At 52.5% G+C, this 19659-nt stretch overlaps 1 protein-coding gene across 4 annotated transcripts in view; it reads left to right on the top strand.

The window, feature by feature from the left end:
• Positions 1-19659, top strand: part of ATP2A3 (ATPase sarcoplasmic/endoplasmic reticulum Ca2+ transporting 3) — a 52737-nt gene that overhangs the window by 8903 nt on the left and 24175 nt on the right. For 3 of the 4 annotated variants that reach the window (XM_069033148.1, XM_069033145.1, XM_069033146.1), the window contains exons 2-8: positions 10118-10135; positions 10551-10633; positions 11799-11903; positions 12637-12775; positions 15911-15991; positions 16384-16469; positions 17001-17465. In XM_069033148.1, coding sequence (XP_068889249.1) covers positions 10118-10135; positions 10551-10633; positions 11799-11903; positions 12637-12775; positions 15911-15991; positions 16384-16469; positions 17001-17465 — 977 coding nt within the window. Of the gene's footprint in view, positions 1-4454; positions 4478-10117; positions 10136-10550; positions 10634-11798; positions 11904-12636; positions 12776-15910; positions 15992-16383; positions 16470-17000; positions 17466-19659 lie in introns of those variants that run through there. The other variant, XM_069033147.1, reaches the window with a different exon arrangement.

Consider the following 19659-nt stretch of genomic DNA (forward strand, 5'->3'; position numbering starts at 1 on the left):
ATACAGGGGGGTTTTTTTGTTGTTTAGATATTTCTTCTTCTGGTTTGGAAACAGTTTTGCTTGCATTTGCTGGTGATAAAAATCAGTTGTTTTTTGGGAAGGCTGTGTGGGTGGGGGAGATTCTCTCTTCTGCTTCCTTCGGCACGGGGAGTGAAAGCTCAAAGATCCTCGAGGAGGAACTGAGCCGAGGGCGACTCCGGGCTCTCTGGCGGTGGCCGGATCCCCGAGGATTGCCCCGTAACACATCAGCGCAGCTGGGCTCTGCCGAGCAGGAACCGCCCGCTCCCGGGAGCCGGGCAGCCGAGGTCGGGATAACCCTCCCCTTACCTGCCTGTTTGCACTTTTCCTTTTTCCATTTTGCAACCTCCCGAGTCAACAGAAGGGCTATATTAAGGAATATGTGGGGAGTGAGTGGAAAAGTAAAAATGAAAAAGGCTGGCTCAGCAGCGCAGGGCGGGAGAGGGGAAGTGATGGAGCTCTGTTCCTGGTCCGCCTGCTCCGGCCATCACAGCGGCTTCCCCATGGGTCATCTTTGGGGTGTCCTTTGGGGTCTTGCAGTTTTTCTGGGCTTTTCCGTGCTTTGAGAGCCAGGGATCTTCTCTGCTCCCCTCCGGAGGGGAGTCCTGCAGTGAGCCAGGAGGAGATGGGGCTGCTCTGCAGTGCTGGCTCAGGCCCATTCTGGGGTTCCTCTTCTATTTATAAAAGCCGAATTCAAATTATTCTTCCCTTTTTTTCACACAAATATATTTAGGTATCCCTGTGTTTAGGTACACAAAAAAGATTTTATCCTTATGCACAAATATATGTCGGTATCATGTATGTATACATATATGTGTAATATTTCATATTTATAGTCATGCACACAGATATTATACATGCTTGGAAGGAGATTATGAAAAACCCTAGAAGTGACTCATATTTCCAGGGATCTCTGAGTATCTCACTTCAGGAAAGGAACTGCTTCAACCACACAGAAATGTGTGATCCTCAGAGAGTTCATCCATGAAAAGTATTAATTGTCCAACTTGCCCCTTTTTCCCATCCAGAAGAACAGATCTTTTCTATCCTACAGAAATTTTTTTCTTCTGATATAATCTAAACTAAGGGCAGGGTAGACTTCATTTTCCATGAAAACCCATCCAAGAGGATTGCTGAAAATAGACTGTGCTCTGAGAACAGATACCAGAAAAAGCCAAGGGAGGGGTGGGGGCAGGTCAGCTGGGGCAAGGAGTTCTGCAAAATAAATTAATGATTGATACTAACAGTTTGAGTAAAAAGCAGCTCATTAGCAGCCATGTGGGTCGGGGGATGCATCACCCTGCAGATACACTGGATGTATTTTACCACCCTCATTTTATTTACCATGGGAGGTGGGTTGGAATGGGATGCCATGTTCAGACTTTCATATTCCCCACAGGTTTGCCATGGCAGAAGCATTTCCTCCAGAAAACAAACAAATGGAAAAAATACTCCAACCCCACTCCTTCCAGACCACAGCACACTGAGGATGGAGTTGAATCCCTTTGGCCCCGAGCTTGGGGCAGGGAACTCTTCCAGCCCAGTCTGGGTTTTCATGATCCATAAATGCACAGCCCAGTTTGTGCCCTGGGGCTCAGCTGGAGCAGGATTGGTTAGAACATATGGATTAAAACACAGAAATTAGAACAAACATCAGCCTTTGGAGGGGTCAGGGTGAGCAGGTTCCTCATCTTGGCAGGGAAGGGGAAAAGATGCAGTTTGGATTTAAAAGCAATATCCTGTAGTTCTTTTTGGTTTTTTTTTCTTTTTTAAAATTGGCACTGCAGGTGTGGGGCTTTGTTTCAGTAATTTTAGTTACATTTGTAATATAATTTATTATTTCTGTTTCTTACTTATTCTTATTATTTATTGGTTTATTTTCCAAGACATGCAAATGTGATATCCTTGGTGGTTGCTTGCAGCCTCATGGAAGTTGCTTGTCTCAGTGAAAAGGCATATTGGAGCTGGTCCTTGGGGAGGCAGTTTGGGGGATGCTGTTCCCCCATTGGGCACAGCAGCATTTGCTGTGTTCTGAGCAGCATTTCTCCTCCAGAATCAAATATATCCCTTTGGAAAAATGCATCCTAGTCTCATTTTCTTACCTGGAGTCTTTTCAGCTCAAATATTTTTAGGAAAAATAGGATTTTTCTTATATCCTTTAGGATTTTTAGAAATAAAATCCCAAACATGGTCCCACCTTGCTCTTTCCCAGCTCTTGCAGAATTCATCCGAAAGTCTCAGCCCAGTTTTGGTGCTGAAGTTCCTCCCCTGCTGCATTTGAATCTTCCTGGGGCTGGGCACTCTCTGAGCTGACCTGGCAGTGAGGGCACCACTGGGGCTCCTGGCACTGCTGCCTCCACAGATCCCTGTGTTTGGTTTCCTAAACTGCTTCCAGCACTGCCAGGAAAATGTTGTTAAGTTTTGTCACTGGGTGTTGGAGTCGCTGTAAGTGCCCAGTTTGTCCAGTGTGCCTGGAGAGGGTACAAATCCCCCACTGCACTGTGCCCTGGCCTGGCTGGGGCTTTTTGGCCACTGTGCTGGGTCTGGGGGTTGGCTCTGGGTGGCAACTGAGCATCTCAGGGATGTGGGGAGCAGCCAAGGGCAGGAGGCTGCAGCAAAGCCCAAAACAATGAGAAAACATTACTGGCCAAAAATTCCCAATTTACTTAACACTTAGCTGAAAACTAAGGTTTAGGGTGACAAAGGAGGAAATAAAATGGTGTCTCTAGGTGGAAGAAGAGAGTATATTGAAGTTGCAGCATGTCCTTGGTTGGGGTTGTGGTAACTTTGGCAGAAGGTTCCCAGATGAGGCAGAGTCACTCCCTCGCCTTTCCCTGCAGTTATGGAAAGGGTCTGCTTGAAGCAGAGGTAGGAAGAAGCAAAAAATACCCAACACAACCCCAAAACTAAAAAAACCCACCACACTTTTAGCTTTATTTTATTCAAGCTCCTGTAGTGGTTGTGGGGTTTTTGGTTTGTTTTCTTCTTTTTCCAAAACCGTTACTATTTAAATGCAGATTTTTAGCTTTTCCACCCGGGAGCTGGAGCTGGAAATTCTTTCCACTGCGTTGGTGCAGGAGGGAACAAACCACTGCTTTTAGCTTGCTCAAATAATCCATCCCTGGCTGGAGCCATGGGTTTCCTCCTTCCTGCTCCCTCCCACTCCCAAAGCCATCCCAGGATCTGCTGCGGGTGCTGATGGGGACAGGGGTGAGGGGACATTGCTTGAAGTCCCATTTGCCTAAGGTTTTTCCCTTAAATTTCTCCAAGGCTTTATTCTTGCAAACACCACATGGGCACTGGAGCAGCAAACCCAAGTGGCAGCTTCATTTTTCAGAGTGAAATGGGCAAAATCTTCTGTCCTTATTTTCCTGGCATCAAGGAAGGGAGGTGGGATATTGGCAGGGAACCAATGTGCTTTTCTCTGTGGCATAGGAGGAGGCTGCTCAGGGCTGGGCAAGGTTTGTGGCCCTGTGCCAGGACCCCCTGCACTGCAGTGAAGGGAAGCTTGTGCCCCCCAACATTTTGGGGATGAGCCATTTCCAAGAATGAAAGAAAGGAAGTTTGGAGTGGGATGGATGAGGCTTTCCTTATTTATTTCACACAGCTTCTTGGACCATTGGTCTGATGCCCTACTCCCTCCTCCATTCCTGTTTCCCTCTCCCTGGACAGTGGGGCATGGTGGTGGTGGCTTATCCTTCAGCACAGAGATGTCATGTCTGATTTTCTGGGGAGAAGGAGAGATTGGGCTGGGTTTGTTTGGTTCTTTGCTGCTCTTAGGGGGGCAGGACAACTGCATTTCCTAGTCCCTGACCTGCTGAGATCAGCTCAGCTGGCCAAAAAAGGAACAAATGAGCCTTTCAGCTTTCCCCCTCCGACTGCAGCAGTGGGGCTGTGGGTGCCTGGTGCCCCCAGTTCTCCACTGAGACCCTGTCACTGTCCTGGGGAGATCGATGGGGCTGGGTTCAGTATCTGTGAGTTTGGAAGAGCAGTGTGAGGGTGGGATGAGCAGCTGATCTGGAGCTCTGTCTGCCACAGGAGGCTTTGTGACCCAAACCAGAAGTTTTTGGGGCTGAATTTTTTGCCAGCCATTGACAGCATCCAGGTGGCAGTGAGGAAAATGATTGGGTCATTTTACCCTAAAGCATCGCCTGGAAAACAGCAAGGGTGTTTCTGGCCCTTCAACCTCTGCTGTCCATCCTCATGTGCTACTCACCCACCCCGGGCTGCTGCCATCCCCAGCTGGCCTGAATTTGCTTATTTTTGGGGTGGTGGATCCCCAGCCACAAGGGCTCTGGGCTTTTGCAAAGTGCAGGGCATGGCTGGAGCAGGGATGAGCGCTGGGGAATTACAGGAACAGCAAACCACTGGTGTTTGCCGTGGGAGGAGGGTTGTATCTCGTTTATTTTATCTTCCTGATGCCTTTTGAAGCAGCCCCGAACGAGCGGCTGTCGCTGGTGTAAGCAAACCTCACCTGGCACACAGGAAAAAGCAGCTGTGAGGTGATAGGCAAATAAGGTGCTGGGGCTGGAGGGCCTCCCCACCCACGGCACACCCAGAGCCACCACTGCCTTCGCTCAGGACGGGAAGGCACAGGAGGAGACCACCCGTGGCTTTGGGAGCAGCTCCTTGGGGGTGGTGGAGGACAGGGGAAGGGCTGAATCCTCTGGGAGCAGGCTGTGGTACAAAGCGGAGCTTGGCTGTGTTCCCCAGGCACAAGGATGGGGATGGATGCCCCATCCCGGGAAGTGTCCAAGGCCAGGTTGGGCGGGGCTTGGAGCAACCTGGGACAGTGGAACAGGATGGTCTCTAAACTCCCTTCCAGCCCACACCGTTCCGTGATTCTATGCTCCCAATGCTGTGCCTGCACCCACGAGGTGCCGTTTAACGCAGGGTTCATTCCTGTGTTCCTCGGGTCGCAGAGGCTCGGCACAGATGCCGATGTTGGTTGCTGCAGCCCCGTGGGCTCACATGCTCCCGCTGCAGCTGTGCCCGCCCAGGGGTGGCATTTCCATGCGTGGGTGGTCGGGGGTCAGTGACCCTCTGCCAAGGGGGTGCCCCGGGGCAGCCCCTTGCCGTGCTGGGTCTCGGATGGCTGCTTGGCTGTTGGGGTTTAACGTCTGGGGCTTTTCTGGTGAAAGGCTAAGTGAGCTTTGGGGGGTGTTTGCCCCCGATCTGGGGGCAGCAGCGTGTGGTAGCCGTGGGGATGTGGGTCCAGTTTCAGCTCCCGGAGGCAGAGGGTGAGGGAGGCCGGGCAGGAGCTGAAGCGGGCACAGTCCCTTCAGCTGCACCCTGAGGGTGCCACTCTTGCCGAGCAGAGCCTCCTCCTGCCCTGGCACAGGGGCAGAGTCCCGGCAAGACGGGAGGTGCAGGGCGGGCCCCAGGGATGCAGCGGTGCTCGGAAGCTCCGGCAGGGAGCTGTGCAAAAAGGGAAGTGCTGTGGGTGAGTTTGTCATAATACACAGCCAGGCACTCGGATCACTGTGTTTTGTCCTCTGGGAGCATCAGGGAGTATTAGCACCATTAGGCTTTGAGTGTTTGTCATCCCAGATGACGCTAAACCACCCGGGATTAGCTCGCAAACGCTGGTTTTCACACTTCTCACCTGGAGGATGAGGAGCAGCCCCATGCTCCATCCTCGGGCGGGATTTATGGGCTGAGTGTGCGTTAAAACACCCCGGCAAAGCCTGTCCTGGTTGTGCAATCCAGCAGTTTTGGGGAGCGGTGGTGTGCGGTGCTGGCTGTCACCGGGGGTGAGGCAGAGCAGATGTCCCCCCAGGATGGGATCCTTCCCATGCAGCCGGCCCTGGGAAAGGCAGCCAGTTACAATAACAGTTTATCCTGCCTGGTGTCTTGTGGGATGGTGGAAGGATCCCAGAGCAGCCCTGCCTGGGTTCCTGCTTTATGTCACAGGACGGGAGCTGCTCTCCCAGCTGGGGTTGTTTTAGGGTTTTCTTACTCTTTTCACTACTATTTTACTGCTTGTCAGCAAAGTCCAAAGGAATTGGATGCATCCTTTATTTTGCGCATCCATTTCCCCTTCCCTGCGTATGGGAAAAGATATTAAAGGCAGGGAAAAACAAATGAGTCTACAACATAGAAATGCAGCTTGAATTAAGTTATTTAGAGAAGAAAGCTGGGCCTGGGTGTGATGCTCATCATTATTCCCCCAGAGGGCATCATGCTCTTCCCACATCGTTTGGGGGCAGAAGTATTACCCATGAGGGAAATCTGATTTTATCCAAGGGAAGCTCCTGAAATGGTGAAGGAAAATGGAATTTCAGTGTTCGCCCTGTAGGATGTTTGCTGTTGTGGATTGCACCCTGGACCTGAATGTGCACCAGGGGTTGCTTTGCCACGTGCTGGCCCGTGAGAGTGTCACCTGGTGCCTCACTTTCCCCCAAAGCAGAGTGGGATGCAATACCTCAGTGCAGGATGGAGAAACACCAGCTGCTGTAAGGATGTGCTCCAGGGATTTTTGCTCCTGTTACAGCAGGAGAAACTCAAATGTTTCCTTGAAACACCCCCAACGCCACCCTGTCCCAGTTTGTGTTTGCTTTGGCCGGGAAGCGGGGCCGGGTCTCCCCGGGGACACGGAGGCTGTCATAGAGCCCCGGGGCAGCCGCCTGTGCCTGTGCTTGTGGGTGGCACCAGTGTTTATTTACCTTTTCATCACCTGATTACCGTGCCCTGCCATGTTGCAGGCGCCAGCCCGTGGGCTGCCAGCCCTGTTTGAGTTGGCAGGAGCTGGAGATTAACCTCCTGCTAAAATAGCCCGACGCCAGCCCCACGTCTGCCCGGGGTGGCCGGGCTCCTTGCATGCCCTTAGAGCATCTTGTATGGATATTTTGCAGCCTGGTATGGGCCAACGTCACCACATGACGTGACGGCACAGTGAGGAAAGATGTCGCGGTGCAACAAGCTCAGAGCAAGTTGCAAATGCTCAGCGGTTCCAGGAGCTGTGGATGTGTCCCTGCAAGGCAAAGCCCTCTGAGGTGGTGGGACTGGGGGTGCCTTAACCCAGAGGGGACGGTGCTCTTTGCTGGTGGGAATGGCCCTGTGATATCCAGGCTCCCATCGCCCCTTGGGATATCTCCACTTTCTTGGCTCTGCTCTCGAAAGCTGCGATGCCGAAGAGCAGGAGCAGAGGAGCCACAAATGTGTCCACAAGCTGCAGGTCCTGTGATGGGACTGCTCAGCTGGGGAAGCTGGATATTTATGGTGCACGTGGGTGACCCATTTTGGGATTCCCTGAGCCACCATTACCACTTTCCACCCTTGATGGTGTCGCTGCATTTGTGTTCTGGCTGTATCAGGGAGCTCGTGCCCAGAGTGGGATTTCTGTGCTGAGCCACTGTCCAAAGAAAGGGGATATTCAGGTGCCAGCCAGGAGCTTCCATTTCAGCCTGTTTGCACTCACCATGTTGTCCCAAAGGAATGGCAGATTTGGGATTTTGCTGGTTCCCTGCCTGTGGCGGGTTTCCTGGTCGGACGGGACATGGCAGCCCTGCTGGTGCCATGGGGCTGACTCACGTTGAACTCAGGTGCTGGTGAGTAGCAAACCCTCTTAATTCTGGTGAGACTTTGGATGTGACAGGAAGAAGCTCCAGCCCCAAACCTTCCCATTTTCCAGTGTGCTTTTATCAGTTCAGACCCAAAAATATGGGCTTATGTCTTTCTGCCCTTTGTCTCTGGGTGTTTGGTGCTGAGCCGCCACATGAACAGTGGTGGAAGGAGTCACTGATAGCAGGAAGCTGCTTGGTTATCACCATACTCAAAATTGGGGTTTTGGGAGGTGCCTGCAGCAGTGTTGCTGCGTTTGAGGTTTGGTGACAGCCATGGCACAGTGTCACAGTGCCACTGCGGTGTTTCAGCTGCCTGCCCCAGTGCACGTGTTTCCTGAGTTCACAGAAACCCGTTTTCGTGCTTTAATCAAGATCTCATGCAAAGTCCCGGCTCTGTGAACGGCGTTGCTGCCAGTCTGCATGCAAACACGGTGTGGGAGAAGCACTGAGAGCACTGTGGTGTTTCGGGTGGCTGCTCAGGGTGGAAAGTCACCCCTGGGCAGCCCGGCTGAGCCAAGACCTGTGGGACCCCCAGCTGCCTCCCCCAGGACATCTGCCTGCCCTTAACCCTCTTACCTTGCATGCTTGCACCCTTAAAAGTGGAGTCTGGATGGAAATAGCAGCAGCAGATCTCTTCTACTTTTAATTTTGGAGGCTCTCTGGGTTGGGGAGAGGAAGCTGGGGGTGGAGAGGAGCTGGCTGTGAGAGGACAAGAGCCACTTTGCTCTGACACACTCTGTAGAGCGATTTGAAATGTCCTCCAAGATTAATTTTTTTTTTTTTGCTATAAAAATAATTACAGGTATTATGTCCTGGTCTGTGTCTCACAGGGGCAGGGGATCAGAGTAGCCTGACCCAGGGGGAATGTGGGTTTAAAACAACTTGTATTGGGTGTGTCTGTGAGCACTGAGGAGCTGGTACAGTTTGAAGCATGAACACATTCAGGCTTCTTGTTTTCACCAGTTGGTTTAGTGAAGGTGGGTTTGGTTTGGGTTTTTTTTTCATTCCTCTGAGTGAAAATAGGTGATGGAAAACAGATGAGCAGGTTTCACTTCCTGCTCTCACTTAGGGCTCCACGCTGGGGGTGTTTGGAGACAGCCACAGTGGTGGGGCATCAGTGTCTGCCTCAGGCTGATTCCTCGTGGACTCATCTGGTCCCTTATTCCCTTCCAGAAGCACAAGGAGTTGGAGAAATATCTTGTTTTATCATAGAATTGTTAAGGGTGGAAAAGACCTCTAAATTCATTGAGTCCAACCATTAACCCAGAGTTGCCACCTGTCTCTTGTCACCCCCATGGTGCAGAAGTACACTGAGAGATCTGGGGAGAGGAGAAGGCTCTGGGGAGACCTTAGAGTCCCTTCCAGTGACTAAAAGGGTTGCAAGAGAGCTGGAGAGGGGCTTTGGACAAGGGATGGAGTGACAGGACAAGAGGAATGGCTTCCCACTGCCAGAGGGCAGGGATGGATGGGACATTCGGAAGAAATTCTTCCCTGTGAGGGTGGTGAGGCCCTGGCACAGGTTGCCCCGAGAAGTTGTGGTTGCCCCATCCCTGGAATTTTTCAAGACCAGGCTGGATGGGGCTTGGAGCAACCTGGGATAGGGGACGGTGTCCCTGCCCGTGGCAGGGGGTGGAACAAGATGGTCTTTGAGGTCCTCTTCAACCTAAACCACTCTGGGATTCTAATGGGTGCAAATGGAGACAAGCACCCACGAGCCACCAGAATTGGGGGGGTCACTCCTGAGCCCTCCCAGGGTGCAGGACCTTACAGTCCTGGACCCAGCTTGCCCACAGCAGGGCCAGCACATCCCTTGCTGCCCAGGAGCAGGAGGAATTCCCTTGCAGGGTACCAGGGTTTGTGCATTGTCCAGCGGGACCTGTCGGTGCATGCGAAGGTAGCGGTCACCTCCTGGGGATGTGGGAATCTTGGGGAAGCTGTGATGGGTGTTTGGGAGCCCTTGGGTTTCTCTCAGGTTCTGCAGGTGACTGGGCTTGGGTTTGGCTGGGAGCAGTGTGGATGGAGGCTCTGCACCCACTGGGGTGGATTCAGGAGGACAGCTTGGAGCAGCTGAGCGTTGGCTTTGGATTTGTTTCCTAAAGTGTTGCAGGCTGTAAAGTACAACAGATTAACAGGAAACGTGGTCTGAAAGTTACAGTCCCCAGTAGGGCTGTACTGGGTTTCTGGCAGGGCATTTTATGGGATGGTTGGACTTCTGTGTCTTGGATTTGAAGAGGGCAGCTCCTGAGGAGTATTTTTTTAGGCAGGCTGAGTGTAGGAGTAAATGCTGCCGGAGCCACTTGCAGCAGGGAAGTGATGTTTCCAGGGCTGCTTACTTGGTGTTGGACTGGGAAGTTTGAGGACAAGCTGCCTTGATGTGGGAATATGTGCAGAAAAATTTGCATTTTGGGGTACTGAGTGAACTGCTGGGCATAAAGGAAGGGATTGCTAGTCTGGGTCCAAATCACTAATTATCTTTTTATTTTTATCATTTTTTGCTGTATTGCGCTCCTTGGGCTGCTGATGAAAACCCACAGAGCTCCCTGCAGAAGAAGGTAAGTCGTGGGCTGGAGGTGGCAGTACATGCCTTGAGTCTGGGCAGAGTGTGCTGGGGACAAGGAAGAGGGAATCTTTGGGGTCTTTTAATCTTGGTTTTAATCCCAGAGAAAGCTGGGCTGACAGCAGAGCTTCCCTGTGATGGGGAGGCTACCTATGTGAATAGAAACAGGGGATTTGGTTCCAGTAGTTAAAAACAGAGCCAGTAAAAGCAGGGAAGTGCCACAAATGAAAGCATTTCATTTTAGAGAGAACCCCCCATGGCAATGCCCCACGGCCAAGGGGCACTGGAGCAGCCCTGAAGCAAGCAGGGATGGGGTTCTGTGGGTCTTAGGGCCTCAGTGGTCTAAATTACCTGTCCTCTGGGATTTGTTTTGAGCACTGACTGTGCTTGGCTTCATGTTTTCCCACCAGGGAAGTCCCTCTGGGAGTTGGTACTGGAGCAGTTTGAAGACCTACTCGTCCGCATCCTTTTGATGGCAGCTTTTCTGTCCTTTGTAAGTACCCAGAACTTGGGGTGGCACCTTCTGGGGCACATATGGCCTCAGGTGACATCCAAAGAGAAAAGGTGGGCAGGTGCCTGTGGGATGAAGGAGATGCGGCAGCAGAGCAGTGGTTTCTAGGGCATAATGGCAGTATCACTGCATCTGCTTAAAGATGGGACTGGAGGATTTTCCAGTAATGCTGATCCATCCAAAAGTGATATCAAACAACTCCCTGGTCTGCTTTCTGTTTACAGGGGGCTGTTTCAGGCTGATGATTTGAGCCTGGTTTGCAGTGCCCCAGTGCTGAACTGTCAGTTCAGCTTTGCCCACAGTCTGCCTTGGGAGCAACTCTGCGTGAGGAGGTTTCCCATCAAGCTGCTGGAGAATGATTGATTTTTTTGAGTGTAGTCAGTGTGTTTGGCAGGGATGGCAAAGCTGAGACTCCTGTCTCTTCCTTTTGGATGATTCATGGGTAGGTAAGGGGGAAAGCTGGTCCCTTGTGGGGTTTGGTACATTCCCAAAACAACACGCAATGAAGTGAATGCAGGTAAAGCAGGTGTGAAGCCCTGTGCCACAGGTCCTTGTGCCTCTGTGACAGAGCAGAGGGGTGTTGCTGTGTTGACACAGCACAGGTCGATGAGCAGTTAAATGGAGTGGAAATATCTGTGTGTGCTTCATTCGTGCTGTGGTATGAGGCCTCTGTGGGATGGAGAGGGGGCTCAGGGTGGTAGAAGCCACAAGGTCAGTCCCTGCTCTGCAGAGCTGCTCTTACTGCACTGATTACTCGTGGTGCATCACTGACCTGCTGCCTGGGAGGGGCTGCAGTGCTGCCTGGTGTCCCCACTCATCAGCTCATGGCCATGGTCTCCCCACAGGTGCACTAAACACAAATAGAGAGGCTTTCCTGGTGCAAACACTCATCCAGGCATTGCATGGCTGTTTGCTCCAGCCCCACTCGTTCAATGCATTAGGTTATCCCAGCAGGGGAGTGGAGGCTCCAGCAGTGGGGTATGGCAGTTCCACTCTTGGACCAAGCCATGTGGCTTTGGCCACCTCCAGGTTGTTTTCTCTCCAGCAAACACCCCCTGTTGTTTGGCTCTTGTTTCCATCATTCTTCTTAAAATATTGTTGCTCTTGTTTGAACCACGCTGTGCTCCTTCTTTTCTCTTGCCACCAGATCCTGGCCTGGTTTGAAGAAGGAGAGGAGACCACGACGGCGTTTGTGGAGCCCATTGTCATTATCATGATCCTGATTGCCAACGCTGTGGTGGGTGTGTGGCAGGTAAGGCACAGCCCCCCCTGCCCCTGCGGTCTCTGCTCCACATGGCTGAGATCTTTCATCTTAAGGCCTGGTTGCTTCATGCCCTTGGTAACTCATTTCCCAAAGGTTCAATTTTCACGTTGGCTGTGCTTCCCCATGCCCCTGCACAGATGCTCAGTTGCTGGCTGCCTCTTGGCTCATTCCTTCAGTCTTTCTTTGGCAATTTTTGCAGGTTGGAGCTTATTTTGTAGTTATACAGGAAAAAACTGCTTGTCTCCTGGCCAGGGCCAAATGCATTTTCCAAGGGAAGCTCTTTGCCCTGTCCACCAGACAGCCACAGTGGCTGCTGCCCCTCTCCTCACTCTGTCCCTCCTGGGGGATGAGTAAACACCTCAGCCAGTGATGCTCCTCTTTTGTATCTATTCATTATCAGGCCATTTATTTATCTGCAGCTTCAGGTGGGGTTGCTGGATGGGGAAAAATACAGTTGGTTGGGATATGCTGCTTCCCAAACCAAGAATGAGATGATCAACCCCAAAGGTTCAGGCAATGCCCAGGATCTGGTGTGGTTTAAACCAGCAGGAATCATTTTGCAGACGCTGAAGAAGACGTGCTGCTTATTCCATCCATGGTGTCAATGGGTTCCAAAGCCAGGGCCGGGGTGTGGGTTTTCCCATCTTTGCAGCGGGTGGGGAAGGAGCCTGCTGGCACCAGCAGCTCCAGCACCAGCAGCTCTGCTCCTGTCTGCTTGCAGGAGAGAAATGCTGAGAGTGCCATCGAGGCCTTGAAGGAGTACGAGCCCGAGATGGGGAAGGTGATTCGCGCCGACCGCAGCGGGGTGCAGCGCATCCGCGCCCGCGACATCGTCCCTGGGGACATCGTGGAGGTGGCAGGTAGGGTGCCATCACCCCAGGGCAGGGGGTCGGATGGGGAGGTGGAACTGGCCGGGGGTCCCCCAAAGCTGAGGCTCTCCACCCTGCCAAGGCTTCACGTGAGCATCAGGCAGTAGAGAACAGCAGCAGAAAAGAGAAAAAAGTATCAATTTCTGAGGCAGGTTCTGTGTCTGGGGAGGGTTTCCCCTTTTTCTGGAAGAACTGGAAGAACTTTTAACTTTCACCAAGATTCCCTCTCTCTGGAAGTGGCTCTCCCACGCGCATCCCTGGATGAGGCGTGGGTGAAGGGCCGGTGCTGGGTGCTGCTGCAGGCAGCCTGTGTGGGAAGGCTTCCCTGGGAATTGTGGCTGGTTATCCAGGGAGGGTGACAGCCAGAGGGGACCAGCTGCAGGGTGCTTTTGCCTCTGGGTGAGTTTTACCCCCCAGCCCTTCTGTTGGGGCTGTGCATTCAGCAGAGCATGCCTGGGGGTCTGCTGCCTGCCCCAGCAGAGCTGAGGAGGATGCATTCCAATTATTCCATTTTGTTTGCTCCTTAAATGATGCCATAAACCCCCAGAGCCACAAAACTAATCCTCTCCTTTCCTCCTCGTGGCCCTGCTGGTGGAAACATGCTGCAATCCCTCCCGTGCCCAGCCAGCTCGCTGTTATTTATGTCTTCTTCCAGTTGGGCTTCAGCTGGAAGACGAACATAAAAATAATGCAGGGAGGATCAAGCCAGCCAGATCCTCAGCTGGGCAAGCTGGCAGCACTCCCAAACCAGCTCTGACAATGCAGTCCGGCTGCTGACCTGGCCTTTAATTAAATTAATGAATTATTAATAAACTTCTGCCATCTTTCCCCAAATCGAGTGCATACTGCCTGCCCATCAGCAGCCCAATATTACTTTTTAATGGCACAATCAGCATTGCGACTGGAATGGAAAGAGCTGAGCTCTCTGGAGGGGTTTGCAAATTATTAGCAAATTGTGGGTTTAGGAGCTTATGGAAAGTGGTGAGGGTGCTGTCAGGTGCCTGGTAGGAAAGCACACCAGGAGGAAAAGCTTTGAACCTGCGGTGGACATCCAGGTGATGCCCTGGGGACAGTGTGACAACACAGGCAGGAGGGACTAGCTGCTGTTTGCATGTGCAAATGCAATAAATTTGGCAGCAGGCAGCAGGAAACCTGTTGCACTGAGGCAAGGAGGGAGGGTGGTTGGAAGTTGGCAGGCTGCTTAAACCCAGCTGAGTTTTGCCTGTTTGTGACAAGGCCGTGGAGGTGAGTCCTGGTGCAGGCAGCTTTTGCCTTTCCAAAAAGTGCAGGCAGAGCATCTCTTCTGGAGCTCCAGCGGTTGCTGTGACCCCTGTGGTGCTTGGGCAGTGTCCTCCTGTTTTCCTCTCTTTCCCTTGGCAGACTTTGGTGCTGGGGGAATCAGCACGTGTTCAGTACCTGGCTAATGGTGGGGCCAGGTCTGTCCTGTGCCATGGGATAATAAGGCACTGTGCACCCTGGAGCAAGTGCCACCCCTGTGGCACCAGGGCTCTTTCTGTCCCTGGTTGCTGCAGGAGTCTTTCTGTGCAGGTTTAGCTCATGTTTGCAAGCCCTCCTGCCTTTCCCGGGGGAAGAGGAGCTCTTTGCTCCCTCTAAGATGCTCCAGCCCCCTTGAACAGACGTAGAGTCTGAGTCTGTGCATCAAGGTGATGTTTTGGGGAGGTCTGTGCTGGCACCCCCCAGCTCAGTGTCCCCCAGACAGGTGTGACAGGGAGCAGGGGAGGTCTGGCTGGATGGCAGATATTGCTGCTGCATCCTGGAGTGCTGGGATCTGCAGCTGGAATAACTGGCTGGGTGGTGGAGCGGCGCCAGCCCCCTCCTGCTGCGCTGGGGGGGTTTATGAGCCCTGGGAGGAAGCCCTCGTTACAGTCTGGGATTTGAGAGCATCGTTAGCAGCCAGGCCAGTGTTGTGTAAGGGCTGGGAAGGGCTGGGAGCCAGGGCTCCCTCGGCCTCAGTATTTCCGAAGCGTCGGAGCGTGGTTGTGTCCAGCTGATAAGGGAGCAGGAGGAAGAGCCAGGAGGAAGAAACCCAGCAGGAAAAGCAGCTTTAAATGTTTTGGTTTTTTTTTTTTTTAAAGAAGCACTAGTGCCTTGGAGGGTGGTGTTGAGTGGCTGGCAGTGGATGGGCAGCTTTCACCTGTGCCCACTGTGCCATACCAGGAGAGCCAGGGATGGTTGTTTGTCTTGGGCACAGAAGATTTTCCACTGTCAACAGCCTCCAGTCAGCCCAGAGAAACCTGAAGCAGGGTCAAGATGGGCATTAGGAAGCTTGGACTGCTCCAACGTGGGGATGTTTTGGGTTTTCTTGCAGGAAAGAGGCAGGATGGGGGTGCAGAGGGAGTTTGCAGGGAAGAGGAGAGACAGGGACGTGGTGGGGAAGGGGATGAGCACAGCAGGCAGGGCACCACCAGGGTTTGGCTGGGGGCAGACTTGTAAATTATAGACAGACAAAATTAAGCTTTAACAAAGCTTTAAATGCAGAAATGAGGTATCCCAGTGCAGGGCCCTTTGCCAGGGGCGGGACCCCTCATTGCTCCAGGCTGGGTGCTGCTGTGCCACCTGCACATGGTTGGTATTAGCTTGGGGTGTTGGGCACTGCTGATGCCATGAAGATTTTTTGCCTTTTCTTTTATACCCCTGTTATACCTTTTTACAAGTTCTGTATTCCTAGTGCTTTTTGCCTACATTCTTGGACTTGTTTGTCAAGCTGAGAGACTGAACATTTTAGAAGATTCGTAGCCAGGGATCAGTGTGCCCCAGAGCCCAAGGTCCTCTCCAGAACACATTCTGTAAACCAAGATAGAACCATCCAGGGGAAGGTTCCTTGGGGAGGGGGGCTCACTTGAGCCTCTCATTGGGGAATCTTTGATAGATCTGCTAATTAGTAAAACCTATAATGATATACCCAATGTTGGGGGGAGGAGATACTCGGCGGGGCGCATCTCAATGCATGTGACCTGGACATGTGCACCTAAGGATCCTTAAAATAAACACCAAGGTAAAATCCCTTTTCCCCTTCTAACCGTGTGTGACTCTTGATTTTAAGACCAGGAAAAGGCATCACTGCCAGTCCCACCTGACAGAGCTGCTCTGCTCTTGTCCTTGCAGTTGGTGACAAGGTGCCAGCAGACATCCGGATCATCGAAATCCGCTCCACCACCCTGCGGGTCGACCAGTCCATCCTCACAGGTGCGTGTGGGCCTCATGGAGCAGGGGCAGCTTCCTTCTGCCATCTTCATGGAGGCAAATTTTGGAACTGATGCCAGGATAAGTGCTTTGCTGGGGTGGGAAATGGGTGGGAGAGCAGGATTTAGATGATACTTGGATCTTCCCAGGTCCTCAAAGTCGCAGAATAGGTGAGATGTGTCCGGTGCTTGGGTATCCTTCCTGCAGAACACAAGCCTGAGGCTTTCCTGTGTGACATGTGGGGTTTGACACCTCCATGGTGGATGTTTGGTTTGGATAGTTTAGTGGCAAAGTGCTGCTCTAGAGCACTGTGGGGTGTGTGATGCAGGGACAGTGATACGCTGAGGCTGGAGAGGGAACATGGGTGGTCCATCTCTCCCCTCTTGTCTTGGCAGGGGAGTCTGTGTCGGTGATCAAACATGCTGACCCCATCCCTGATCCCCGGGCTGTCAACCAGGACAAGAAGAACATGCTTTTCTCCGTAAGTCCCTTACACCTGTCTCCACCTCTCCTGTGGTTTTCCAAAGTGCAGAGGCTGGTGGATGTGGGAGATCTCTGAGCAAAGAAAGGGAGTGCATGCATAAGACCTGAATCCATAAAAAAGAGCTCCAAATACATAAAAATAAGAACCTGCTTCATTTGGGTTTCATTTGGGCTGTGGCACATAAGGCCTTTGAATACCTTGGGCAATCTCAGAGCACTTTTTTTTCCATCATGTAGAATGCATTATGGATGGGGAAGAGGTTTGTGGTTGAGCCTGGAGCTGTTGCAAATTTGGGTTTCCTCCTTTCTCATGCTCTTCTCAGGCAGAAGTCAAGTCCTCAAGGGGCTACAGCTCTCAGGAAGGGCTCTCCTGCTCCTTAGAGTGGGTTTCTATAAAAACCCAGGATGTCCCATTTTCCTCTTAACCAAGATCTTATGTTCTCCTTTCACAAAAAGCAATCCATTTCCCTGCTCAAACTAAGAGCTTTCATGCCCACATATCCACTCTGCCCCTTTCCTCCCCTCCCAGGGCACCAACATTGCAGCTGGGAAGGCCGTAGGGATCGTTATTGCAACAGGGGTGTACACCGAGATCGGAAAGATCCGAAACCAGATGGTGGAGACCGAGCCCGAGAAGACCCCGTTGCAGCAGAAGCTGGATGAGTTCAGCCAGCAGCTCTCCAAAGTGATCTTCCTGGTGTGCATCGCCGTCTGGGTCATCAACATCAGCCACTTCAGCGACCCCGTGCACGGCGGCTCCTGGTTTCGGGGGGCCATTTACTATTTCAAGATTTCGGTGGCGCTGGCCGTGGCCGCCATTCCCGAGGGCCTCCCGGCCGTCATCACCACCTGCCTGGCCCTGGGCACGCGCCGCATGGCCAAGAAAAACGCCATCGTCCGGAGCCTGCCCTCAGTGGAGACCCTGGGCTGCACCTCCGTCATCTGCTCCGACAAGACCGGCACCCTCACCACCAACCAGATGTCCGTGTGCCGGGTGAGAGCCGGCTGGGCTTGGGGTCTGGAGGTGCAAGAGGGATGCTTAAGAGCACCCCATCCTGTGGTGCTGGGCTCTGTGTCCTCACCAGAGTTGTGTCATGTTAGCAATGTGGGGGTGTGAGCAGGGAAGAGGGGTTATAGGAAGCCCCGAGGTTCCCCTGGACAGGGTCAGTAAGGATCAGGGCTTCTCTTGGCTTGGGGGTAATTAGAAAACTCACTTTTATCAGCACACCATTGTGGAGGTGCTGTGTTGCAGTCTCCTTTCAGGGGTCACTTTCCAAGGGATGTTTCTTCCTGCTGGGATGTGACATTGATACAGAGTTCCTGGAGATGCTGATGCAATCAGTCTCCTCTGTTCTCTTGCTCTTTCCCCCCTGTTTTTAACCAAACCAGTGAGAAATCCTGGACCACGCAAAATTACAAAGCCTGGACCCGTGAAAAGCATTTCTGATGGAGGGAGCCCTGGGGTGGTTTGGTGAAGAGTTTGAAGGTTCCTCATCTACAGGGAGTTTTGCTCCCACAGGCCTGGCCATGTGGAGAGGTGACTTGTTAGGAAAGCCTGGACCATCTGAATACTTCTCAGTTTCCCCATTAATCCATGGGCAAGCTTTTTACATGGCTTTGGCGTGTTGTTTTATAAGGGAACCTTGGAAAATGTGTTGCTGTGGGAAAAAAGGACCTGGCCAACGTCCCTGCTCTCTGACACGCAGATAGGGTGGTGGGAAGCTGGGACAGTGCTGCAAACTGGCCACAGGCTTTGGGCACTGGTTAGCTCAGCACAAACTGCAGATGACTGGAAATGTCTGGTATTTCTGCCCTGTAAATGATACAGAACAAGACAGGGCCTGAACAAAGCAGGACCAAAGTGCCCATGTCTCACATGATGAGGAGGTTCCCACCAGCCCCATTTTCAGAGCCAGTGATGCAGCAAAGCAAGGACAGGGTGACCCCAGTGCTTGGGGTCTCCTGAGCTCTGCACATTGCAGGAGGAGAAGGAGGAGTGACCATGCCTTCCCAAACCACTTCCTACTGGAGGTTCTGTTCCTTGAACTTGGAAAGAAGTGCCACCATGCCCTGCAGTGTGGCACAGTCAGGAGAGCCAGGATGGTGATACTGAGGCAGGGAGAGCGACACAGTGGGGCAGTGGCATACAAGGGTTTGGGCATCAATTGTCATTTGCAGAATGAACTCAGCAACTTTGCAAAAAAAAAAAAAAAAAAAATTCAGTTAAAAAGTCAAAGTATCCTCCAGCCCATCTCCCCACAACCCCATTCCAATATCTGTTTATTCACTTGGCTGGATCCTGGCTCCCAGGGCATGATACTGGGAGCAGGGCTGGCCCCAGGACGCACAGCCAGGGGTGTTAATGTTTAATGGACAGGGATTCCCGTGCTGACGTGGCCAGGCCGGGGCTGCCGGGGCCCTGTGAGTGGCAGGTGCATCAATATTTGTGCTGGGCAGCCGTAGGCGTGTCTGGGACGTGCTCCTGTGCCAAACAGCCAGCTCAGCCATGGGAGCAAACAGCCAGACAAGCCTATCAATAACCTGGGAAAATGTATTAATTGAGTGTGATTTCATTAACTTGCCCATTAATTGGGTGAGCACAGCTGCTCGGCTGCAGGGCGTGCTGCTGAGCGGGGCCTGCTCACTGTCTCACTGCTGGCATCGGGTCTGTCAAGCTGTGAAGTGGCTCTTGGAGGGCTTCAGGTCTGGTTTCAAACCCTCAGCTGGGTTTTTAAGGGCTGTGCCGTGTCTCTGGGTCCCACCCAGTGCTGGGGTCTCGTGGCCAGGGTGGTGTCTGGGCCAGCACAGCAGGACACACATCAACCCGAGGTGGTCAGCAGGGGTGGAGCTGTGCCCCCCAAAGCCCCCCAAAATGAGGTGCTTCCTGCTGGGGACCTTGTCCACCCAGGATGGCCGAGACTTCGGTGCTTTTGCTCTTACCTCAAGTCCACCCAAGGTTACAGTAACAAAGCCACAAACCCACTTAGTAAATCAGAATAAACCTGTGGTTCATGTCGCTGTATGGTCGTCTGGGGCTCTCTGAGATCACCATCTCCCCCAGCCCAGGACATGGAGGAACCAGGAACAGCCTTCTCCCAACCATTAAATAACCATGGAGCTGGGAGCAACGGGGGCCTGGCAGGAGGAGAAGGGATGTAGAAGCATCACTGCTCTCTCTGCTCTCACAT

The sequence above is a fragment of the Aphelocoma coerulescens genome, chromosome 19, assembly GCF_041296385.1.
Source record: "Aphelocoma coerulescens isolate FSJ_1873_10779 chromosome 19, UR_Acoe_1.0, whole genome shotgun sequence".
In the NCBI taxonomy this organism is placed as follows: domain Eukaryota; kingdom Metazoa; phylum Chordata; class Aves; order Passeriformes; family Corvidae; genus Aphelocoma; species Aphelocoma coerulescens.